Source organism: Lagopus muta, chromosome 1 (assembly GCF_023343835.1).
Source record: "Lagopus muta isolate bLagMut1 chromosome 1, bLagMut1 primary, whole genome shotgun sequence".
Taxonomy (NCBI): Eukaryota; Metazoa; Chordata; class Aves; order Galliformes; family Phasianidae; genus Lagopus; species Lagopus muta.
In genome coordinates this window covers 186,853,080-186,873,077 of record NC_064433.1, presented here as the reverse complement: position 1 = coordinate 186,873,077, position 19,998 = coordinate 186,853,080, and the positions used below count along the sequence as shown (strand labels likewise).

Genomic DNA, 19,998 nt, shown 5'->3' with positions numbered 1-19,998 from the left:
CTGAGGGTGCAGGAGCCGATCTGGAAGATGCTGTGGCTCTGGCAACTCTAACAGTGGCAGGTAGCCCAAGGCTGGCAGCTGCTGGGGTGTGTTTTGTGGAAAGCAGCATCTCCTGGAGGCACTCAAGGTCAGGCTGAACAGAGCTCTCAGCAGTCTGATGGAGCTGCAGGTGTCTGTTCACTGCAGGGGAGTTGGGCTGGATCACCTTTAGAGGTCCCTGTCAGCTCAAATGGTTCTATGATTCTGTGAGTCTTAATCACTTAGAGCTATGGGTGCTCCTGCCCTGTACAGGGCTAAAATACTTTTAATAAATTATTTGCAATAATTTGTCTTTCTGAAAAATGAGATCATCAGGCTTATGCTGTATTTGTCCTGATGCACTAAATTTCCTGTTTGAAGAAAAATAAAATGCCAACAGTAATAGCCTGATATTTGGCATTCAAAAGACCGATGACTTCTGTACTCTGTTGTATATCTGTCAGCCATAACTTTGTCAGTCTTTTTCAGCAGATGTCTATTTTTCATTTACTGTTTTACCATCATGTGTTAATTCATTTTGAACTTAATTTAACTGTATTCAGCTAAATTAATATTAATGTGGTAAACAGAGGTCAGGATGTAAGCCCAGGATTCTGTTATATATCATACAAAAAAGAAATGGTATGCCTTTTCCCAGTGGTGAAATTTATTTTTGCATCAGCACAGAAATCTCTTTTCTACATGTTTGGAAGTGAATGAGAAGAGCAGTGACTATCATGGTGTTATTCTGTAGAAGGGAAGAATTCCAAAGCATTTGAACTTTGAACAAATTATGTGGTAGTGAGGTAACATTAAGTTTGAACTGATAACTCTGATGTGAGAACTGCTTCTTCTGTACTCTGTATATTTCTGAAAATCCCTATCCTGAGTTGCTCATTTTTTGCAATTTTTTTTTTTTTTTTGTAATATAATGTTTATTTGCCGTTTGTAATTTTTACATAGTATTTTTTTTGGTTACATAGTTTTCCTTTGTAACATTTTATTGAATATTTCGAGTTTTTATTCAACTTGGCAGCCGAAGTACTTATCTACATTCAATTATGTAGAAAAAGAAGGCTGTGGGTCACATTGCTTTGAAACTTGAATCATGCTGAGGAAGTTGTGATTTGTGGTTATTCATGCTTTATTATTAGGATGAAGAAATAAGAAAGTAAGGGAAGCGTATAAATTCAGGATCTATATTGGAGAATGACAAATAATGATAGAGGATTGATAGATAACTGATATATCAGGTAGTACATATAAGAACAAGCATCTTATCTGGTGTAGTTTAATCACGATCCCTTTCTGTAACTTGCTGTCAGTGAGTCGTAGCATTGCTGGTGTTGGAAGGGACCCCTTGAGCTTCTAAATGCAGCCCTGCTCTAGCAGGGTCAGCTGTAGCTGCCTGGCCACAACCATGTCCAGTTGGGTTTTGAGCATCTCCTCCAAGTAGAGGCACCAATGCAACTCTGGACGTTTTAGAATAGAACGGTTCTGTTAGAAGGGACCTTCAGAGATCACCTAGCCCAACTGCCCGACCTCTTTGGGGCTAAAGCACGTAGTTGGGCAGTGAGGCACTGGAACAGTTTGCACAAAGAAGCCGTGGATGCCCCATCTCTAGAGGCATTTGTATTTTTATTTGACCACCTCTGCAGTTCCCTAGGTTTCATGGGGACTCACTTACGTACAACAGCAGAAGTGAGGTTTCTTCATTGATAGTGCTGCAAGACAGCACAGGCAGTGGTTTTGAGCTCTGGACTACGTCTGTCAAGCTCACATGTCAAGCTAGCTTGGGTGGACAGAGGGCAGTACTAAGGTTGGGTTATGCACTGATGGATCCCAGGTGGCTGTGTGCAGCCAACCCAGTCTGTGCTGCTCCAGGTGAGACTTAACATAATAAAAACTTTGGGTATTTGTTTTTTTCCATTATTCTAAGGACTGCTTTTGATAAACGTTCGTTTTCAGCATAGTGAAAATTAAAAAACCCAAACAATTAAAAGTGAAGTAGTCATCTGAGTGTTAGTAGAAATTCTTATTGTTTTTTCATCATGAACTAGCACACCCTCCTCTCACACCCAAATGTTAAAGCACTGTTGAAATACCTGTAGGAAAAAATGGTAAAATTCAGATGTTATTGAACATCAGACTATTCTGCAAGTCTGAGCTGAATTCAAACAATGCAGGCAGTGGATTAATTGCTCAGTTCTGTCTGCTCCTCGCTCACATGCAGGAGACACTCAATGGGACTTCCTTGACTCAAACAAACACTTAATACATCTTCTGTGTCTGAATGCTTACGTGTCACATGCAGCACCCAGAGGGGAATAACAGATATTCTGCTAATGTAGAGTAAGCTTCAGATGCTGTCTAGCTGAGCTGGCTAGGGTGTTAGCTGATGTGGTGGTGAAAAGCTAGGGGAATGGTGATGGGGGTTGGGGGTGAGGCAAATGGCTCAGCTGAAGTGCATCTACAAGTCTGGAGAGGAGAAGGCTCAGAGGTGAGCTTATGGTTCTCTCCCTCTCCTGAAGGGAGGTTATGGTGAACTGGGGGTTGGTCTCTCCTCCTTAGTAACCAGCAACAGGACAAGAGATAATGGCCTCGAGTTGCACCAGGGAAGGTTCAGGATGGATGTCAGGAAGAATTTCCTCTCAGAGTAGTAATGTGTTGGAGCAGACAGTTCAGGGACGTGCTGGAGTCACTGTCCCTGGAGATACTCAAGAGCAGTGTACGTGTGGCACTGAGTGATGTGGCCTTGAGTGGTCACAGGCATAGGCTGATGGTTGAACCTAGGATTTTTATCCTTTTCTTTCCTCTTTTTCCTAACTTTCACTAACAGTCCTTCGCATGTCCTCTCTTTGCTGTGACACAGTAATGATTTGTAGCAAAACAGAACAAAATGTGAGCCTTGTGCTGCTGGCTTCTGCAGAGTGGTTGTGCTGGCCGAGCTGCACTGGCTCTGGGAGCAGAGCAAACCCAGTGTTTTCTTCTTGATCAAGTGTGCCGATTAAAAACAATTCTGGTATGATCAACAGTCCAAAGAAATTGTTATTTGTGGCCTTATTGAATGGGAGATAGGCCTTCTTACACCAAGAATGTTAATGATTTAAAAAAATTGCCGGAAATCCTTCATTTCTTCTCCTGAGATTTCAACAACTTGTTATTCTTCTGTTATCTGCTGGTCAATCTTTTTATGAAAGTAGTAAGCGTTTTGGAATCTGATTTTTATCTCCTCATGAAATCTTGTGAGGTTAAATCACCCTTAACTTAAGAGCTCTCACCCGCCTGTAGCTCTGCCTTTGCTTTGGCTCTAGGTCTGTTGACGCCATGAGGAAGCTGGGAGAGGAGGAGAGGAATGATGAAAGAAAATCTGTATAAAATTGGAGTAGAAAACAGTTAAAAAGTCAAGCCGTCGATGTTATCTGGTGTTACACTAACTGGAAACTCAGTAAGAATGATTGGTACTAATTTAACTGGAATGTATTACTGTAGATATATTTTCCTTTTGGCTTCTGTGCCTCTCTAGCTTTCTCATACCCTTTCTTTGGCACGTGCTCAAATCATAGCACACGTTGTGTTTGCTTTTCCTTTTAAGAGCAACAAATTCTAAGTATTGCGAAGAATAAAATAACCATTTTACTTCACATATAATGTGCTCAGCAATTGCTGATTTGCAATTTTGAGCAACTTTAAGTTGAAGGACTCAGAAGTACCCGTTTCCAACTTTAAACCATCCCAAAATTGGCAATACAGAGTCTTTTAAAACATGGTGGGCTGTGGGCCCTTAAACTGTATCTTTCGATGGGAAGTTTGTGCCTGAAGGTGCTATTTGTGTGAAGGATTTGCCACTGGTATTTACTCAGCTCCAAAAGTAATGGTTTTCTTTTTTGAAAACTCATTGCTAAGGTCTGTTTTCTTAATTTTCTGCATTATTTTGAAAGCTTATCTGTTCCTGCTGATTCTAAGTGAACTTTTGCACCAGGATTTCACTGCTGGCCTCCAGCTGCCAGTAGGAAATCGGTGGGTGTGAGAGATTAACGATACCCTAAGCATAATCAGCACTTCTTGTGTTATTACAGGGATGCAATCACAGCTCCACATCTATCGTTGGTTGGCTTTTGGTGTCAAGCTGCTGTGGAGCAGAGAAAACCCTCTTCACGTTGACCTTTTTCTTTTCGGGGAAAGCTGTGATTTGTGTGCTTGATTTAAATCTGCAGGTTCTGAAGTGGTGTGCTTTACAGTGTGGGGGGAGGAAGGTGGGGAGGGAATTCTTCCTGTTTTTGCAGACCACAAATCCTGTCTGGGGACCCATTACAAACTATTATGTTAGCTTCTTAGTTTAGGCTCAGAAATTCAGGTCAGATTTAACTCTTTCTTACTATTATTTTTAATTTCTTTTTAATTCTTTTTCTCAGGATGACTGTAATGTTTTCAAACTTTGCCATGACAAGTCAGTACAGCGTCAATGTGTGCTTTTCATTTTCTAAGCACTGCACTCCGTATTTACCTTTGAATCCACTGACTCTTTTGAAAGTAGTTATACATGTGATTTTAGAGGATCTAGAAAATGATTATTGGTGAAAATAAGGTGCTGGCTGTCAGAGCGTGCAGCAGATCCAGCAAGCAGTGATATTCATATTAAATTCAAAGTTGACTTTGGAGGAACCTTCTTAAAAATTGTATGTTTTCAGAAAGATGACATTCATGATGTTAAATCTGCCTGTGGTTCAGACCTTGTTATGTAGGTCTCAGAAAGAGATAAGTTTGACATGCTCTGTTCTGGCACCTATTTACTCTCAACTCAGACCTGTCAATGTGACAACAGTAGGAATTCTTGGAGGAGCAAAGCACAAGACTGAAATATTAGGAGCGTGATGTTTTGAAGCAGGCAGTGAGGTCAAAAGCTTTGTGAACGAGCTCAAACAATGCTTGTTAACAACGGTTGGGCATTTTTATTTTTCCCTAGCTTTTTAAATGTACTATATATTGGGACAAACACAACCCATTGGTGAGGCTGCTTAAGCAGAAAACTCGTGCTGTTAATTGCATGCATCAGGATTTCTAACACTCTGCAGCTATGTGCTGAGGCAATGGGAATTGCAGCAGAACGTGGGGCTGGGATGTACTTGGCCATTGTGCATCTTGCTCCATGGTGCTTTTACTGCTCATTCTTACAGCTATCACCTGTTCTCTCTAGAAGTGGCAAATGTTTAGTCAATTTGTGTGAATTTTTATGCACAATGTTATTCATCGTGCTCTAGTTTTTTTGTGTTATTTGTGGTCTGGTCACTTTTTTCCTCTTGTTTTGAGCAAGGAAAATGGTGATTGTAAAAAGTCAGATGGTAAAAACAAAGCAACCAAAAGGTATTTAGAGTACTTCAGATCCATTTTATTAGTTAGAATGAACATCTAGATTTAAGAGAGCCTACTTGGAAGCGTTTGTAGTATAAATGAAAGAAGGCTTTGGCACAGGCTGCCCAGAGAGGTGGTGGTGTCACCATCCCTGGAGGCGTTCAGGAGCCACGGAGATGTGGCACTGAGGGACGTGGTCAGTGGGCAGGATGGGGATGAGCTCTTGGTTGGACTAAGTGGTCTTAGAGGTCTTTTCCAACCTTAACGATCCTATGATTCAATAGAGAAACCAACGTTTTGAACTTTATATTGTAAAAAAAGTTCTTAATGAGAAAACCACTTGACTGGAATGCTGTGTATTACGTTTATTAAGTTGGAGAGAGCAAGGCAAGAAATTCTCAAAGGAGGAATGAATATTGATGAGAAATAGCTTAAAGATCATAGATGCCAAACCATAGATAAGAAGAGAGAACTGGCTGTGAGTTTTTGTATGAAAAAACTTCCTTGCTGTGTTTTAAAAATTAATGTGACTTGCTATTATGTTAAAGAAAAGCTTATATTACTTGTGATAGTCAAGTTATTATTTGAGTTTTATAAATGTGTCAAGCCAAGCCAGAGAACAGTCTTTAGCAAGTTGTCACACAGACAACATATTGTGGTGCAGATTTGGACAGTGGTCATTGCTCCTGCTGGTGTGAGAAGGGCCCCCACCTCCTGCATTCGGGGAATTGGAATTTGGCCTCAATGTTTTCCAGAATTTATAGCATTTAGAATTGTCGAATCAATGAAGTTGGAAAAGACCTCCACCATCATCCAGTCCAACCATCCACCTGCTACCAATATTTCCCCACTAAATCATGTCTCTTACTACAGCTAAAAGCTTCTTGAACACTCATATAGAAAAGTGTACCTTGCTCACGGAAAGATGAGTTCAAAGGTTGAAACTGGTGCTTTGTGATTTCTTTTGATTTTACAATTCTCTTGATTAAACAAAGAAGTGGAAATCTTTAATCTGTTTTCTAATTTCCTGTACTTTCATTTCTAGTCCTTGAAAATGAGCTCTGAAAAGAGCTGTGTGTGATTAAAATCTTAGAGAACATGATTGAAAAGGTGAAGGGGCTCAGTTTTGTACCCAAGAACCCCCTGTATCTGGTGCCCCTGCCCTCAACTTGTGCATGGTGGTGGATGTCTGTTGTGGTTCAGGGATGCCTAACGGCCACCTGTAAAGGGAACTGGTCTCTTCCTTTGACCTCCTACCTCCACTTCTGGTAGTACAGCGCTGTGTGCTGTTAGGCTTCCTTGCTATTTCTGTCCTATAGCTTTTTTTTTTTTTTTTTTAAACTTTGTGGAGTTATTTTAGTCTCTTTCCTTTGAGCAGTACAGTCACAGGAATGTGTTGTTCTTTGAGCTTTGTAGGCCAGAGTTGAAGAGCTATTGCTGTTTGTATTTGGTCTGAATGCTACCAAGGTGTTCAAAAAGTTATACTCAGCGAAACCTTTCTTTGAGGTGTAAATCACAGAATCACAGAATGGCCTGGGTTGAAAAGGACCACAATGCTCATCCAGTTCCAACCCCCTGCTATGTGCAGGAGCGCCAGCCATCAGACCAGGCTGCCCAGAGCCACATCCAGCCTGGCCTTGAATGCCTCCAGGGATGGGTCATCCACAGCCTCCTTGGGCAACCTGTTCCAGTGTGTCACCACCCTCTGGGTGAAAAACTGCCTCCTAATATCTGACCTAAAGCTCCCCTGTCTCAGTTTAAAACCATTCCCCCTTGTCCTACCAAATGAACAGGAGAATTATCTGGGAAGCATGTGTCCTGTCATTTAAACGTTAAGAACGGAACAGATCTGTAGAAAGTTGTTCAGCCACAGATGACGTGAGGTGTCTTGGATAACTGCACTTGGAGACATTGCCTTTCTAGTTCTATAACATACAAAAAATACAGGTGCAGCTCTCTTGGATGCTGTCTTAAGTATGTGCTGTAGTTCAGCCTTGTCTAACCTTGTCAACCTTCCATTAATTGTTTCCCCCCACTTTCTCCAAATAAAAGATTCTGTGTGTCACTGGGGACTGTGTAGGGTGTGGGAAATTTTATCAGTAGAAGGGAAGCAATGGGAAGGCGAAGGTCTTGGGGAGAGCAACCTCTGAGAGAGCGAGTATGGATGAAATATTAGCTGTCTTTAAGCCTTCCAGAGCAGGTGATTATACATGGCTGGCTAACTTAATTATTAATAATACTTAATTATTTCCAGCACTTGTAATACTGTTTCCCAATTGTATAGGCACCTTATTTACCAGCTGCATCTTTAAAGCAGTCCTTGGTTGTATCAGTGACCCTTTTGCTTGGAATAACTCCATCTTTCAGTCCTGTTTTCCATCAGTTGCCATTATTACAAAATCGTGCAACACTTTCTGAACTTCCACCTGCTTTTTGCCAGTGGAGTTCACAGTTGGGTTGAGTTTGCTGGATCACATTTGCACAAGGTCGGAAAGAACTTTTTTTATTTTTTTGTAGGAACATGGGGATAGTTATTGCTATAGTAGTCACAGAATGGGTTTGAGAAAAACAACAACCTATTTCTGCTTAGAGTTCAGCAGGCAGGTTTGCTACAGGCACTTTCAGTTGATGTCATATAGCAGCTTTCTGTACTTCCAGCTCCAGAAGTTACTTCCTTGGGCACTTTCATTGTGTGTGAGTGTTTTCCCTCCTCCTGACCACCTCCTTTTTGCATCGGTCTCAGTGCAGCTGCAGTGCAGCTTCTTGTTTCTTTCCTTCCTTTCTTCTAGCCCCTTTTCCTTTCTTTGTCTTTGCAGGTTGTGCTTTACATTTGGCCAAGAGGGGACCATAAGGGAAGCTAAACCTTTGACAGATAGAGTTCCTAGTTTTTTAGTACTTCCATTTGATTTATTTTTTTTATGTGGGAGACCAAAGCCACTCCATCTGCATGTCATCTCTGCCCTTGTGATACAGATGCTGCGGGAGGGAATCCACCAAGTTATCACCATGCTACTCACATAGTAACAGTTGTCAGTATACACACTGTGCTCTGAAAGCTGCATCTGTCACAGGTGGAAGCTGCTTTTGGGTTAGTATGTTACTGCAGGTAGAACTGCAGTTCTGGTGTTTTCCAAAAGGCTCAAAGTGAGCTGAGTTGGCAGGATAGCTGTCAAGAGTAAATTTAATGCTGTTTCCAAACACTTGTTTGTACATTTAATTTATCCTGAGCTTTTTAAACTTGTACTTGTACGGGGGGGGGGGGGAGGGGAGAGGAGGGGGGGGGGGGGCGGGGGGGAACAACCAACCAACCAACCAACCCCAAGAAACATCAAATACCCCTTTTTTTGTCCTCTGTGAGAACAAACTAAAAAACATGTACATAATTGGGAGCAATAACATAACAATGGTATTTAATCACCTGAGCAAACTGGCTGCAAGATTCAGTGGTCATTTGTGGACCAACTCGAGTTCAATTCATTTACCATCCAAAGTGAATTTTTCCCTTGGTCAGAAGCAGCATGCAGGATTTTGCTGCTTTGTTACAAGGTATAGAAGTCTAATTGCTTTAACAGTTGTGGGTGTTAATCCCTATCTTCTTGTTTCTTCTGTTTCCTAACTTCACCAGATCTTTAGTTTTTGGTTTCTGGCTGCCTGTGAGTTTGATTTGCTTGCTTGTGCAATTGCAGTGATTGCAGGTTATTTTGTGAACATGCAGTTCTGTTAAGCACCCCACGAATGCTCAAAACTTAAAACTGTGACATACCTACAAGCCTGGGTTGGACCTTTCACGTTGTCACATCAAAACAAAGAAAACCAAACCAGAATGATGTGAAGACAGATGAATTCAGGTTATAAACTTGTTTCCATATTAGCAATTAAACATATAATGCTGTTGTGTTTTTGGAATTACTGTGTAGCATCACTGGGAACAATGCAAAAAATCCCAAATTCTCCAAGGCTGATAGTAAAATCAAGATGCTGTGAGCCATAGTCAGGTAAGAAATGCTGACACTGTGCCTGTAAACTGTAAAAGCTAATCTCTGTAGAAGAGAGAAGACAAATGAGGGCGAAGGAAATCTGTAGTTGTAAGTGCAAAACCTTTCTCAAAGCTCACTGACTGGTGAATGCATACAGAAAATAACTATATTTTTGATAGCTGGACCTTTTGGAAACTTCTGATACAATCTGCTGCAGCAGCTCACATGGATGTAGCCAGAGCTCACTATTTGGTATTGTACTGGAAACGTGGGGCAGCATGAGCCCAGATTTATGCTATTAACATCCAGCTAGTAGCATCACGTGGTGTGAGGCATCATACAGTAGAAGGGGAACAAAGAAGAAACGTGGTGAAGGTTTGTAAAGGCAAAAGCAGTGGCACTGTTGGCACTGTAGCTCTCAGCTGGGACAGGTGGGTGTGCTGCTTGGTGCCATGACATCTGCATTGTCCATTTCAGTAGAAAACACTTTTTGTGAGAATATAAGGAGAATATAAGCAGAATGGTGAAGGCATCTTGGGTGCCCCAGGTAGAAGTTTATACAGAAGCAGTCCCTGTGAATTCCCAGTTTAACTTTGGCTGTGGTTTGTACGCTTACATTATCATGTCCTGCACAGGCTTTTAATTCTGGTACGTGCTGTGGAACTCGCGGTGCCTTGCCTCTCCCTGTGTGGCGGCTTCAAGGCTCATGCAGTACAAGTTATACATAGTAACTTGGTCCATGTAATTCCTCTCTGCTTTGATTCTGTGCTATGGAAGTGCTATTTGTGGTTTCATATCTGTTTTCCTGCAGGATGGTGATGATTCATCCCCCATCAATAAACCAGTTGCTAAACTCTCTTCTTTAATAAGGTGTTTGGATGCTTAAGGTACTTTTCTTTGATTGACAAAATGTTTAATTTAATTTCACTGATGCTATCATTTCTGTTTATAGGAGAGGTCTCCTCACAATTTACATGGCAAATCAAGTAAGTAATCCTTTATTCAAATGGTAAAAATATGTGAGATCATTGGAATTGTTTTTGAAACCACTGTCAAATACTGTGCATACAAAAATATTTACCAGATGGTTGTGCCAGTTTGGTTTTTCTCATGGAAAAAAATAGCAGTAGTAAGTTTATCTAAATTCATACTTTGTACCTTAACTTTTTCTAAAAATGTACTTTTATTACATGATCATACTTTAGGAATGACTGTGTTATGCCAAAATAATTATCTAACCAACCTAGAACACTGTACTTTACTGTGGCCTTGAGGGAATCACATGGACTTTGAAGATTCATTAATAGAAGTATTGAGGCAAAGGCAATTTCTTGCAGCACAGATCAGTGATAACACTGATACTTTCTCTTCCATCCTGGTAAGTCATTGTTGGTGACAGTTGTAATTCTGAGGATTCTTGGTAGGACGCTGTAACATCATCTCTTTCTGAATGTCTTCCAAGAAAATATCCTACCCATATAAATAAATGCATTTACAAATTCTATTAGAATTCCCTCTCAAATTTAGGTGTGTAAAAAAAATGTCGTTTAAACAGGAGTTGGTTCTTGGCCTGTCCTGAAATAGCCATGAGTAGGGCTCACAGACTTCAGAAGAGAGTAATTTAATTCTCACCATGAATTATATTGATTTCAACTACTGTCTTCTATAGCCATGTGATCTGGATGGTTCATACCCTATGCTTTAAGATTCCTTTTCTTTGTAAAGTTGTTTCTAATTTGAGGAGGAGACTAACCATTTTCTTGAAATTAATATAATTCTATGTTCAGATCCTCAATAACATGCTAATGTGGCATTGAATTCCTACAAGGGTAACTTTAATATAGAAAAGTTTGAGTTTTTCTTTGAACCAAGAGCAGCAACTCTGTAGAAACTTCTTGTTCAGGACGTGCTGGTGGTCATGTCGTCACTCATTGGGAGCAGACTTTTCAAGAGAAGGACAAAATAGGTGTGCTTAACAGCAACACTCTGAGTGTCCCCACTCTGAGAAAGCTATCAGTATGTTTGCAGCTCTTAAACTGTGATACCAACAGCTCACTTGGGCAGTTCAACAGCGTTATAAAGGAAAAATCAACAAATTTAATTCTATTTTAAAGAGGCTGTTTGATTCCATGAGTGTTGTGTTTAGCATAATGGTTTATTTTAGTCACATGTGTTTGAACTTTGCACAGCCAAGGATTTGCCCTATAAATTGCCCTTGATCATGATGTACTTTCCTCGTTAGCAACCTGTGTAATCACTGTGAATGTTTGCCTACCTGTGTTGCTTGTCTCTGGTTGAGAACTTTATATGCTTGGTTAAGATTTACTCATAACTTTACAATGCCTTTAAAATATTTGTTATCTCTAGATTGCAGCATGTTCTGAAAGCTGGCAAGCTGCACTTATTAATACTGTTATCCACATTTCAGAGCTGGAGCATAATGTGACTCAAGCTAACTTTTAGGTAATGAAAATGCAATGTGTAACTGGAACGTGAAGTGACTCTTGCATTCTGTAATACTATCTTCAGGGCCTATTAAAGTGCTCTTTGAACTAAACACACTGCATTGTTTTGTTTCATATTTGCTAAAGTATGTTTTGCAGTCTGAGCAACAATAATTATGTCTTTGTGTTTTGTCATGAGTGCTTTCGTCTAGTTAGAGGGGGGTAATTGTAATTAGGTTTATTGCTTATTACAAGCAATTATCTTGGCTATTGATTCAGTGAATTTTTATAGCCACATAAGGACTTCTAAAATAGAAATTTGTTCTTACTGTCCTATTAGCAATGGTCAACGGTTTGTGGTACAGGTGAACTTATGTAGTGAAATGGGCACAGGTATATTAAAGCCACGTATATGGCTGCTGTTAAGGAGTGGAAGGCAGGAGGTGGAAGAACTCTTGTTCTGGGCAATAACATCTTTATTGATTTTTTTATTCTTTATTTTTTTCATCTCAAGCTACATAAGTGTCATGACTAATTGTAAGTAATCCAGTAATTATAGATTTGTGTGACCCTGAACTCCCAGGTTGTATTTTCTGACTGCTTACACAATAAAATGGCATTAAAAAACATGAGAACCATAGAATCTATGATTAACAACTTATTTTTAATAAGTTGTTAATACTATATATGCTCTGTGGAAAATTTGGATGGAAGTAGTTTCTTAAGGTAGCTTTCTGCTAGACTGCATCTATTGGAACAAAACCCCTAAGGACTGGATTTTTATGGGAATACTGTGCTTTCTGGAAGCTGAAGTTTTTTAGAAATAAAGTAATATACGTGGTTGAAAATGTGGGTTTGGACATTTTTAACTTGTAACTTGTCTAAGAACTGACATTTGTGATCCCCAATACAGACCTGCAGTAGCAGTCTGTGCTGAGGACCACACAGCAGCCTTTCAAGTTCTATTTTGGATTGCACTTGTTCAAGTCAAGACATTTCTAGGATTGTAAGTGATGCATTGGTGGTGAACATATAGGATAACCCTTCATGGATAATTTGAGATCAAAAGGAACCCCAAGATTCCAACAAAAGGTGGAAAGTGAAATGTAATCTCGTCAGTTATTTTTATCTGGAAACGATGATGATATTAATAAATGGGCACCCATGATTAATACCTATAGTTCTTATATTTCAAAACAGTTATGGCATACTTAATGGTGAACAGTTTGACATTTGAGTTGTTGCTTTGAAGCTGAAGAAAAAAGTTGGCATTTTTGTGTTGAAACAAAGTATGAATTCAGTTTAAAAACTTAAAAAATAAAAAATAAAAATAGGAAGAAATTAACCTGGGCTAGGACTTTTTGTTATAAAAGTTTGAGAAATAAAATTATTGGAAAACTGATACATTGTCATTGGAATGTTCACCAAGAGAAAATGCTTCTTAGCATATACTGAAGTATAAAAAGGATTTCTTGCTCTTACCAAAAAGAAATTGAGTTTTACTTATATTCTTGAACTTGAAATTTGAACTGCACCTCATTATGTCAAAGGCTTCCTTTGCTTTGTTCTGTAATTTCTACTTTATTTGAATGCAATCATTTATGTCGGAAAAGGCCTTCAAGGTCATCAAGTGCATCCACCAGTCTGACCTACTGAGTCCCATCACTAAACCATGCCTGACCACCCTCTTCATGAACAAATTCTTCCTGATATCCAATTTAAACCTAACCTGGGTGATGTAAGGCTGTTTCCTCACTGTTGCAGACCTCCAACTCACCTCCTATCCTTTGTTACCTGAGTAAAGAGACCAACACCTCACTGCAACCTCCTTTCAGGTATTTGTGGAGAGTGATGAGGTCTCTCCTTAGTCTCCTTCTCTCCAAATTAAACAACAAAAGTTCCATCAGCCACTCCTTGTAACTCTCATTTTCTAAAACTCTCCACCAGCTTTGTTGCTCTTCTCATATAGTCTCAACTCAATATCTGCTTGTCACTGGGGCCCCAAACTGAAGGTGGCTCTTGAAATGCAGTCCCACGGGAGCTGGTAGAGAGAGGGACCATCTCTCCGCAGCCCTAATGGCCACACTATTTGTGATACAAGCCAGGATACCATTCACCTTCTTGCACCTGGGCGTGCTGCTGTTTCATGTTCAGCCTGCTGTCAAGTAACACCCCCAGATCCCTTTCTATTAGACAGCTTTCTAGCCACTCTTCCCCAAGCTTATATCACTATGTGGAGTTATTTTGACCCAAGTGCGGGACCCAGCACTTAGCCTTGTTTAATGTCATGTATGGTGCTGTACTTACAAAATGGGAAATGTTAACATTAACAAGTTGTTCATCAGGGTCACAGGTTAAACAATGTAAAGTTCAAACGTGAGATGAAGCAGCTGGATGCAGAAGGCAGCGTGGCACTATGGGGGACTTGTTCTTGAGTGCAGTGGGAGGAATTAGCATAGGAATCACTCCTGGCCATAGCAGCAGGCGTTAGGGAGTGGTAAAAATATAGTTCTGAAAAATAAGATGAGAAAGCAAGAAAAGGACGAAGTAGAATCTGAAGATGAGATATTAGAACTCTTAATAGCAAGAATTATGGAGGAATTGAAGCTAGGCTGCTGTAATGGCAGTTGGATGAGAGGAAGGCAGTGGAAGAAGTTGATCTGTTCTACGTGCAGAGAGCAGACGATAAAGAAAATGGTTGCTATGCAGGGAAAGGAAGTGATGAATTTTGCTGCAATTAACACAAAGAGAAATTTAGCAGGAGCCCAGAGTGAGTGACAAAGAAGGCACTGTTTTTGGTGTCCTGGGTATGGCAGCTGGAGAAATTGTCAGCAATTGCATCTGGATGAATTTAATGCAGAAACATGGCTAGTCCATGTTATTCTCGCTGCTGTTCTGATGTTAGCTCATCAGTGCACCTGTCAGTGAAGAAGTATTTTAATATACCGTATACCAAGGGAAGAGATGACGTATTAGGAGAAGAAATGTGCAGCCATGCCTGCCATCAGTAGTAAGGAAAAAGAATGTTTTCCTATCAGAGTTTAGAAGGAAGAGTACATCTTCCTAGATGCAATGTAAAACAGATCCCTCATTGGAGATGGGTATTAGTGAAGAGAAACACTACTGTTAGAGGTAGATATGAATAAGGAGAATTGCTGAGAAAACAGTCAAGAATATAACAGGGGAAAAACTTCAATGTTTTGTACATTTTGAACTTACGATGTTTTTGGAAAATTTGGGGGCTGCTGAAGCTGAGAGCTTGCTTACTGTGTTACTATTTCTCTCAGCAAACCAACTCTTTCCATATATCTGCTTTCATAAAAATACTGTTCATTGGTATTTTGAGTCCTGTTTGGAAATACCTAAAGCTAATGAAAATGTTATTCATATTAAACAAATACTGAATCAAACGAATTGGTTGAAGGCACTTGAATGGGTGATGCTGTTTCAGTATGTGATAGAGCACAGTGCTGTAACTGAGCATGGCTTCTTGCACTTTTAAAGTAGTCCAAGCAGTACCAGAGTTGAATTGTTTTGAAGTTACGTAATTGTTCTAAATTTGGCTTCATTTTGGCTGAACCTTTGTTTATTCCAGCCAAGCAGTATGAAGGACAAGTGTTGGGCTCTTAAAGCTTGAGATAAGTTGGTCTAAGAGCAAGCAACATGCTGAAGCACAGATTCAATCAAAAAGGAATCCCTCTGTTTCTAATGGAGAAATGAGTATCCAGGGTTCTTTAGTCACAGCTTTAATTCTAGACACTTGTCTGCTTTCTTACAGGATGGAAGTCATAGCGATTCAGAATGCTGCTAAACCTTCGTGCTTTGCAACATTTAAAACACCAAAACCACTAATCTAGTCTAAGATGTGTGGTACGCTGCGGCAGCAAACAGAGCTTGACAGGAATATAATGGAATATAAAGCATGGCTCAAATGTTTGAGGCCAAGACCCTTCCAATATCACTTTCCATGCACACTAAATTTGTTATTGTTTCATGCCTTGTGGGGGTGGTGTGTGCAGGGCTGAAAGAAAGAGGGGCGAGTTTTGCTATGGCGAGAGAAGCAGCAGCAGCAGCAGAAATCCAATAGTGAGCTGTGCTGTTGCTGGGCCTTTAGTTTCAAGTTTTTGCTGAAGGCAAAGTGATAATATTGTAAAGGAAGTTACTGGCACACAATGAAGACTTTGACGCCGAACATTCCTGAGTGATTTTTCTCACCAGCTTATCACATGCTTTTTGTACAAACTTGCAGATGCGTTTGAGTTGTTATGAGCGCTTCAAGAAACACCTCGTGCCTGTTGTAATTAAGTGTATGCTCCTATGAAAATACAAATTGAATGCTTTTTTCTGTGCTATTTGAGTACGAAATAGCATTTCTGTCATGTTGTGTACCTTGTAACTCTGTTGAGAAGTTACCAGCCAATGCTGTAACGTACCAATTCAGAAATATCCTTTAATATAAAATAAGGTACTGATTATGACTTTTTCATTGATAAATCTAGGCTAATAGGTATTTTAAAAATCCCATTTGTTTTGACGGACCGTTAGATTTGTTATGCAGTTTATATGCTACAGCACAAGGAAATGATTTCTGTTTAAACTTTCAAATTGACATTCTGTAAACAAGCCACCAACTCCTTTTCTTTTCCATTGGGAATGGTACAGTTTTAGTCAAAAGACTGAGTCAGTGTAGAAAGAAGGGCAGATAGATTTACTTTGATGGAATAAATATTTCAGAATTGTTAGCAGTGATAGACTCTAGGAAGGTCGATTATTTATTTTTCTAACCACTATTTGCTTCTCTTTTTAAACAATTAGAATGTGGTTGTGTATTTCTACGCTATTCTTTGTGTTATTGTTATACAAACACTGCTGGGGTGTCTTTTAGCATGACAATGAAGGTAAGAATATCTGATTTATTTATTTATTTATTTTAAGTTTTCTAATGTTTCAGAAGTAATCTCCATAACTGAAAACTCTCCAAGTAAATGCTTGGGGCAGTTCGTTTATGAGGAATGAGGCTCTGTGGAGTCTTGCTGTCTTCCTGCCACCACCTCTTCTGTGATTTGTGGCTGTTATTTGTGTCCCTCTTTGGAGGTGACAGTGCCTTTGGTTACAGCAGCAGCTGGAAGGGACCATGTGTATTTATTCTTTAATGTTGTCCAGGCTAGATATTCCTTTCATTCCTTGCATTATTAGCTTTTGAGCTGATAGTGTGGTAGTGTAAGTAGAACAGATGCTTAGTTCCTTCTTACAAGGAAAAGGGAAAAAAAACCCAAAAAACTAAAGGAGCTACTAGGTTATCCTTTATGTCAGGGTAGTAAAATTCTTCTTATTTATCTCTGTCTTAAAAGATACCGATAGAAAATATGGGTACTTTGATACTGTGCTTCTGGTTAACTTATAGGAAAAATTCCACTTGGAGATCTTGCAGGGAAGCTGTCTGCTTTTCTTCATTGGAAGTTACCCTGAGGTAGATCTCTGGCTTGTATAATCATCCCTGCCTGGCAGAGCACAACCCCCTGATGTTGGGGTAGTACTCCCAGTGAGGACAGGTCTGTCATTGCCTGGGTAAGGGAGGAACAGAGACAGCATTTAGTGTTGTGTGGAAAGAAGTCTCATGCACCCATGGCAAAATTTTTACTGTTACACAGGTAAGCAGATAGCAGCCTCACGTAATCATGGAATTGTTTGAGTTTTAAGAGACCCCCAAAAGTCATCTGGTCCAACCTCCCTGCCACGAACAGGGGCACCTACAGCTCCATCAGGTTGCTCAGAGCCCCATCCAGCCTGACCGTAAATGTCTCCAGGATGACTTGCTGCTAGCTGTAGTTGATAAAGGCTTATGACTTAACTTCCAACAGGCATTCAAAAAATAAGTACTAACAAGAAACAAGTCTTCTCTGGTGTCAAGTTAGACCTCAACATCATCTTGTGTCAGGCCACGTGCCACTTGTTGGCAAGACCTGCCTTTTTTTGAGGAATAGCCTCTTCCTTAGCTTCTGCTTCTTCAGTGTCTGGGTCTTGCTGGAAAAAGGAGATAGAAATAGAACTCCAATCTTTTTCATAGAGGACATACAAGATGAAACTCACCTGACACTCATTCTGTAGCCTTCAGATGGTATACTCTGTCTTCATCTTGTCATGCTTCCACTATTGTGTCAGCATCTCCAGGGTGTGCATCAGGAAATGATGTTGTTAGTACCCTCAGTGGGAAAGTAAAGAAAGTGGAAGTGTAGCAGTAGGCAAAAAGCAAAATGGTTTTTATTATGGAGTTAATAACATTGTGGAAAAAGGAGCAAATTATTTCCTGGGTAGTTTGGAGGAATATGGAAGTTGTTCGAAAGAAATGGGTGCTCTTCAGTGACTGACAGTAACGTTCAGAGCTGTTCCACCTAAGCAGAAGAAAAGCTTTACCCTTCCACAGAATTCTGGAGATTATTCTAGTGGCTGTGCAGGGAAGTGTATTGTATGATCTACATTCCCAAGCTACTTGCTTAGAAATTAAACACAGATGTTTTCAAATAATCAAAGACTTAGGCATGTTTTATTCTAGTCGATAAATGCTCAAAACACTTTCCAAAAATTTTATTTTGGAATTCAGAAATAGATGCCATAAATGAGTAAGCTATATACTTTACACATATCATGTTCTGTGGGATGGGCAGTTTGGCAACTGAAACAGGCAATACTGAAATAAATTGCTACTTTTAAATATAAACTTTACATAAAAGTCATGCAAAAAGGAATAAGCTGCAGTCTCTCTTTCTTTTAAATAGAACATAATGTAGACTAATTTGATTAACAGAATACTTTACATAATCAAATTATGGGTAATTGATGGCACTCGAGGATAATTTTAAAAGGTTGCAACTTAAGGTCATTGTCACTCCCCCCCATTTGAAGTTATTAAGAGGCAGGTTTTAAGATCAGCAGTCATATGAACTTAAACATTGCTGATGTCTTCACTTTTAAGTAATACAGTAATAAAGTTAGATCTTGGCAGCTGGCGTTCTTGTGCATTTACATGGCTAATTGGCTTTGGCATCTTAGCCTCAGGAAACCTCATCCATCACTTCAGCGCAGGATGTTTTGGCAACAGTCAGAGCAAACATTTAATCCTTTGTCTCTTGCTTTCTATGCAAAGCTGTTTGCATTTTTAAACTTTCCTGTGTACCTTGTTAGGCACTGGATGCAATACTGAACGTTATGCTCCTTTAATGTGATCTTTCCTGGTGAGCAGCTACTTGTCTTGACTTCCTAGAGTTACCAATACTGTCAGAATTATAAATCCCTTTTGAAACTTCTCTGCCAGGTGAAACTTTCTGTCTTTTATAATGCATTAAAAAAATTTGTCTTGGGTTTGTTAAAGGTTGTTGACTTTTTGCTGGCTGGTAACCGAGGTTAAAGGAATGTATAAGTTCAGGTTAAAAAGAGCACTGGATACCCATATCTAGTGTGAGCAACAGCTCTGATTTTTAGTAATGCTGTAGGCAAGGATATGATGGACTGAAAAAGTGGGTCAAGGCAGATCTCCAGGCTTCCTAGGAGTTGAAATCCCAGTGGTGTATTGAGAAACTGAGGATTTCCCTAGTGAAAAAGAGAAGAACTTCAGAAGTCTCTCAGTGAGGGATGTGAGAACAGGAGAATCCTGCAGTCCTCACCCCTTCTGCCAGCCACGCTTTCCTGATCAAGACTCTCAGTAAGGGACAATAGCTGTGTTCTGTGAAGGTCCAGACTGAGGGAGGAGCGACTGGAGAGCAGCTCAGCAGGAAAGGACCTGGAGATGCTGGTGCCAGCAGCTGAGCAGGAGCCAGTGGTGTGCCCTGGCAGCCAGGAGGGCAAACTGCATTGTGGGGTGCATTAAGCACAGCGCAGACTGATGGTAAAAAAGGTGATTTTCCTTTCCTAAGGTATTTGGCATTGGTGTGGCCTTGCCTTGAATACTGATTGCGGTTCTGGGCTCCACAATATAGAGGATATTGAGGTGTTGAAAGCATCCAGAGGAAGGCAACAAAACTGGCAACAAGGATGGAAAGCACGTCCCAGGAGGAGAGGCTGAGGACACTTGGATTTCTGCATTATTAGTTACAGAATCATTAAGGTTGGAAAAGACCTCTAATATCATCCAGCCCAACCATCAGCCTGCCCCACCACTGACCACGTCCCTCAGTGCCACATCTCCACAGTTCTCAGACACCTCCAGGGTT

General features: G+C 40.2%; 1 protein-coding gene across 2 annotated transcripts in view; it reads left to right on the top strand.

The window, feature by feature from the left end:
- Window positions 1-19,998, top strand: part of TMEM135 (transmembrane protein 135) — a 165,961-nt gene that overhangs the window by 24,908 nt on the left and 121,055 nt on the right. For both annotated transcript variants that reach the window (XM_048940199.1, XM_048940206.1), the window contains one exon: window positions 10,300-10,333. In XM_048940199.1, coding sequence (XP_048796156.1) covers window positions 10,300-10,333 — 34 coding nt within the window. The remainder of the gene's footprint in view (window positions 1-10,299; window positions 10,334-19,998) is intronic.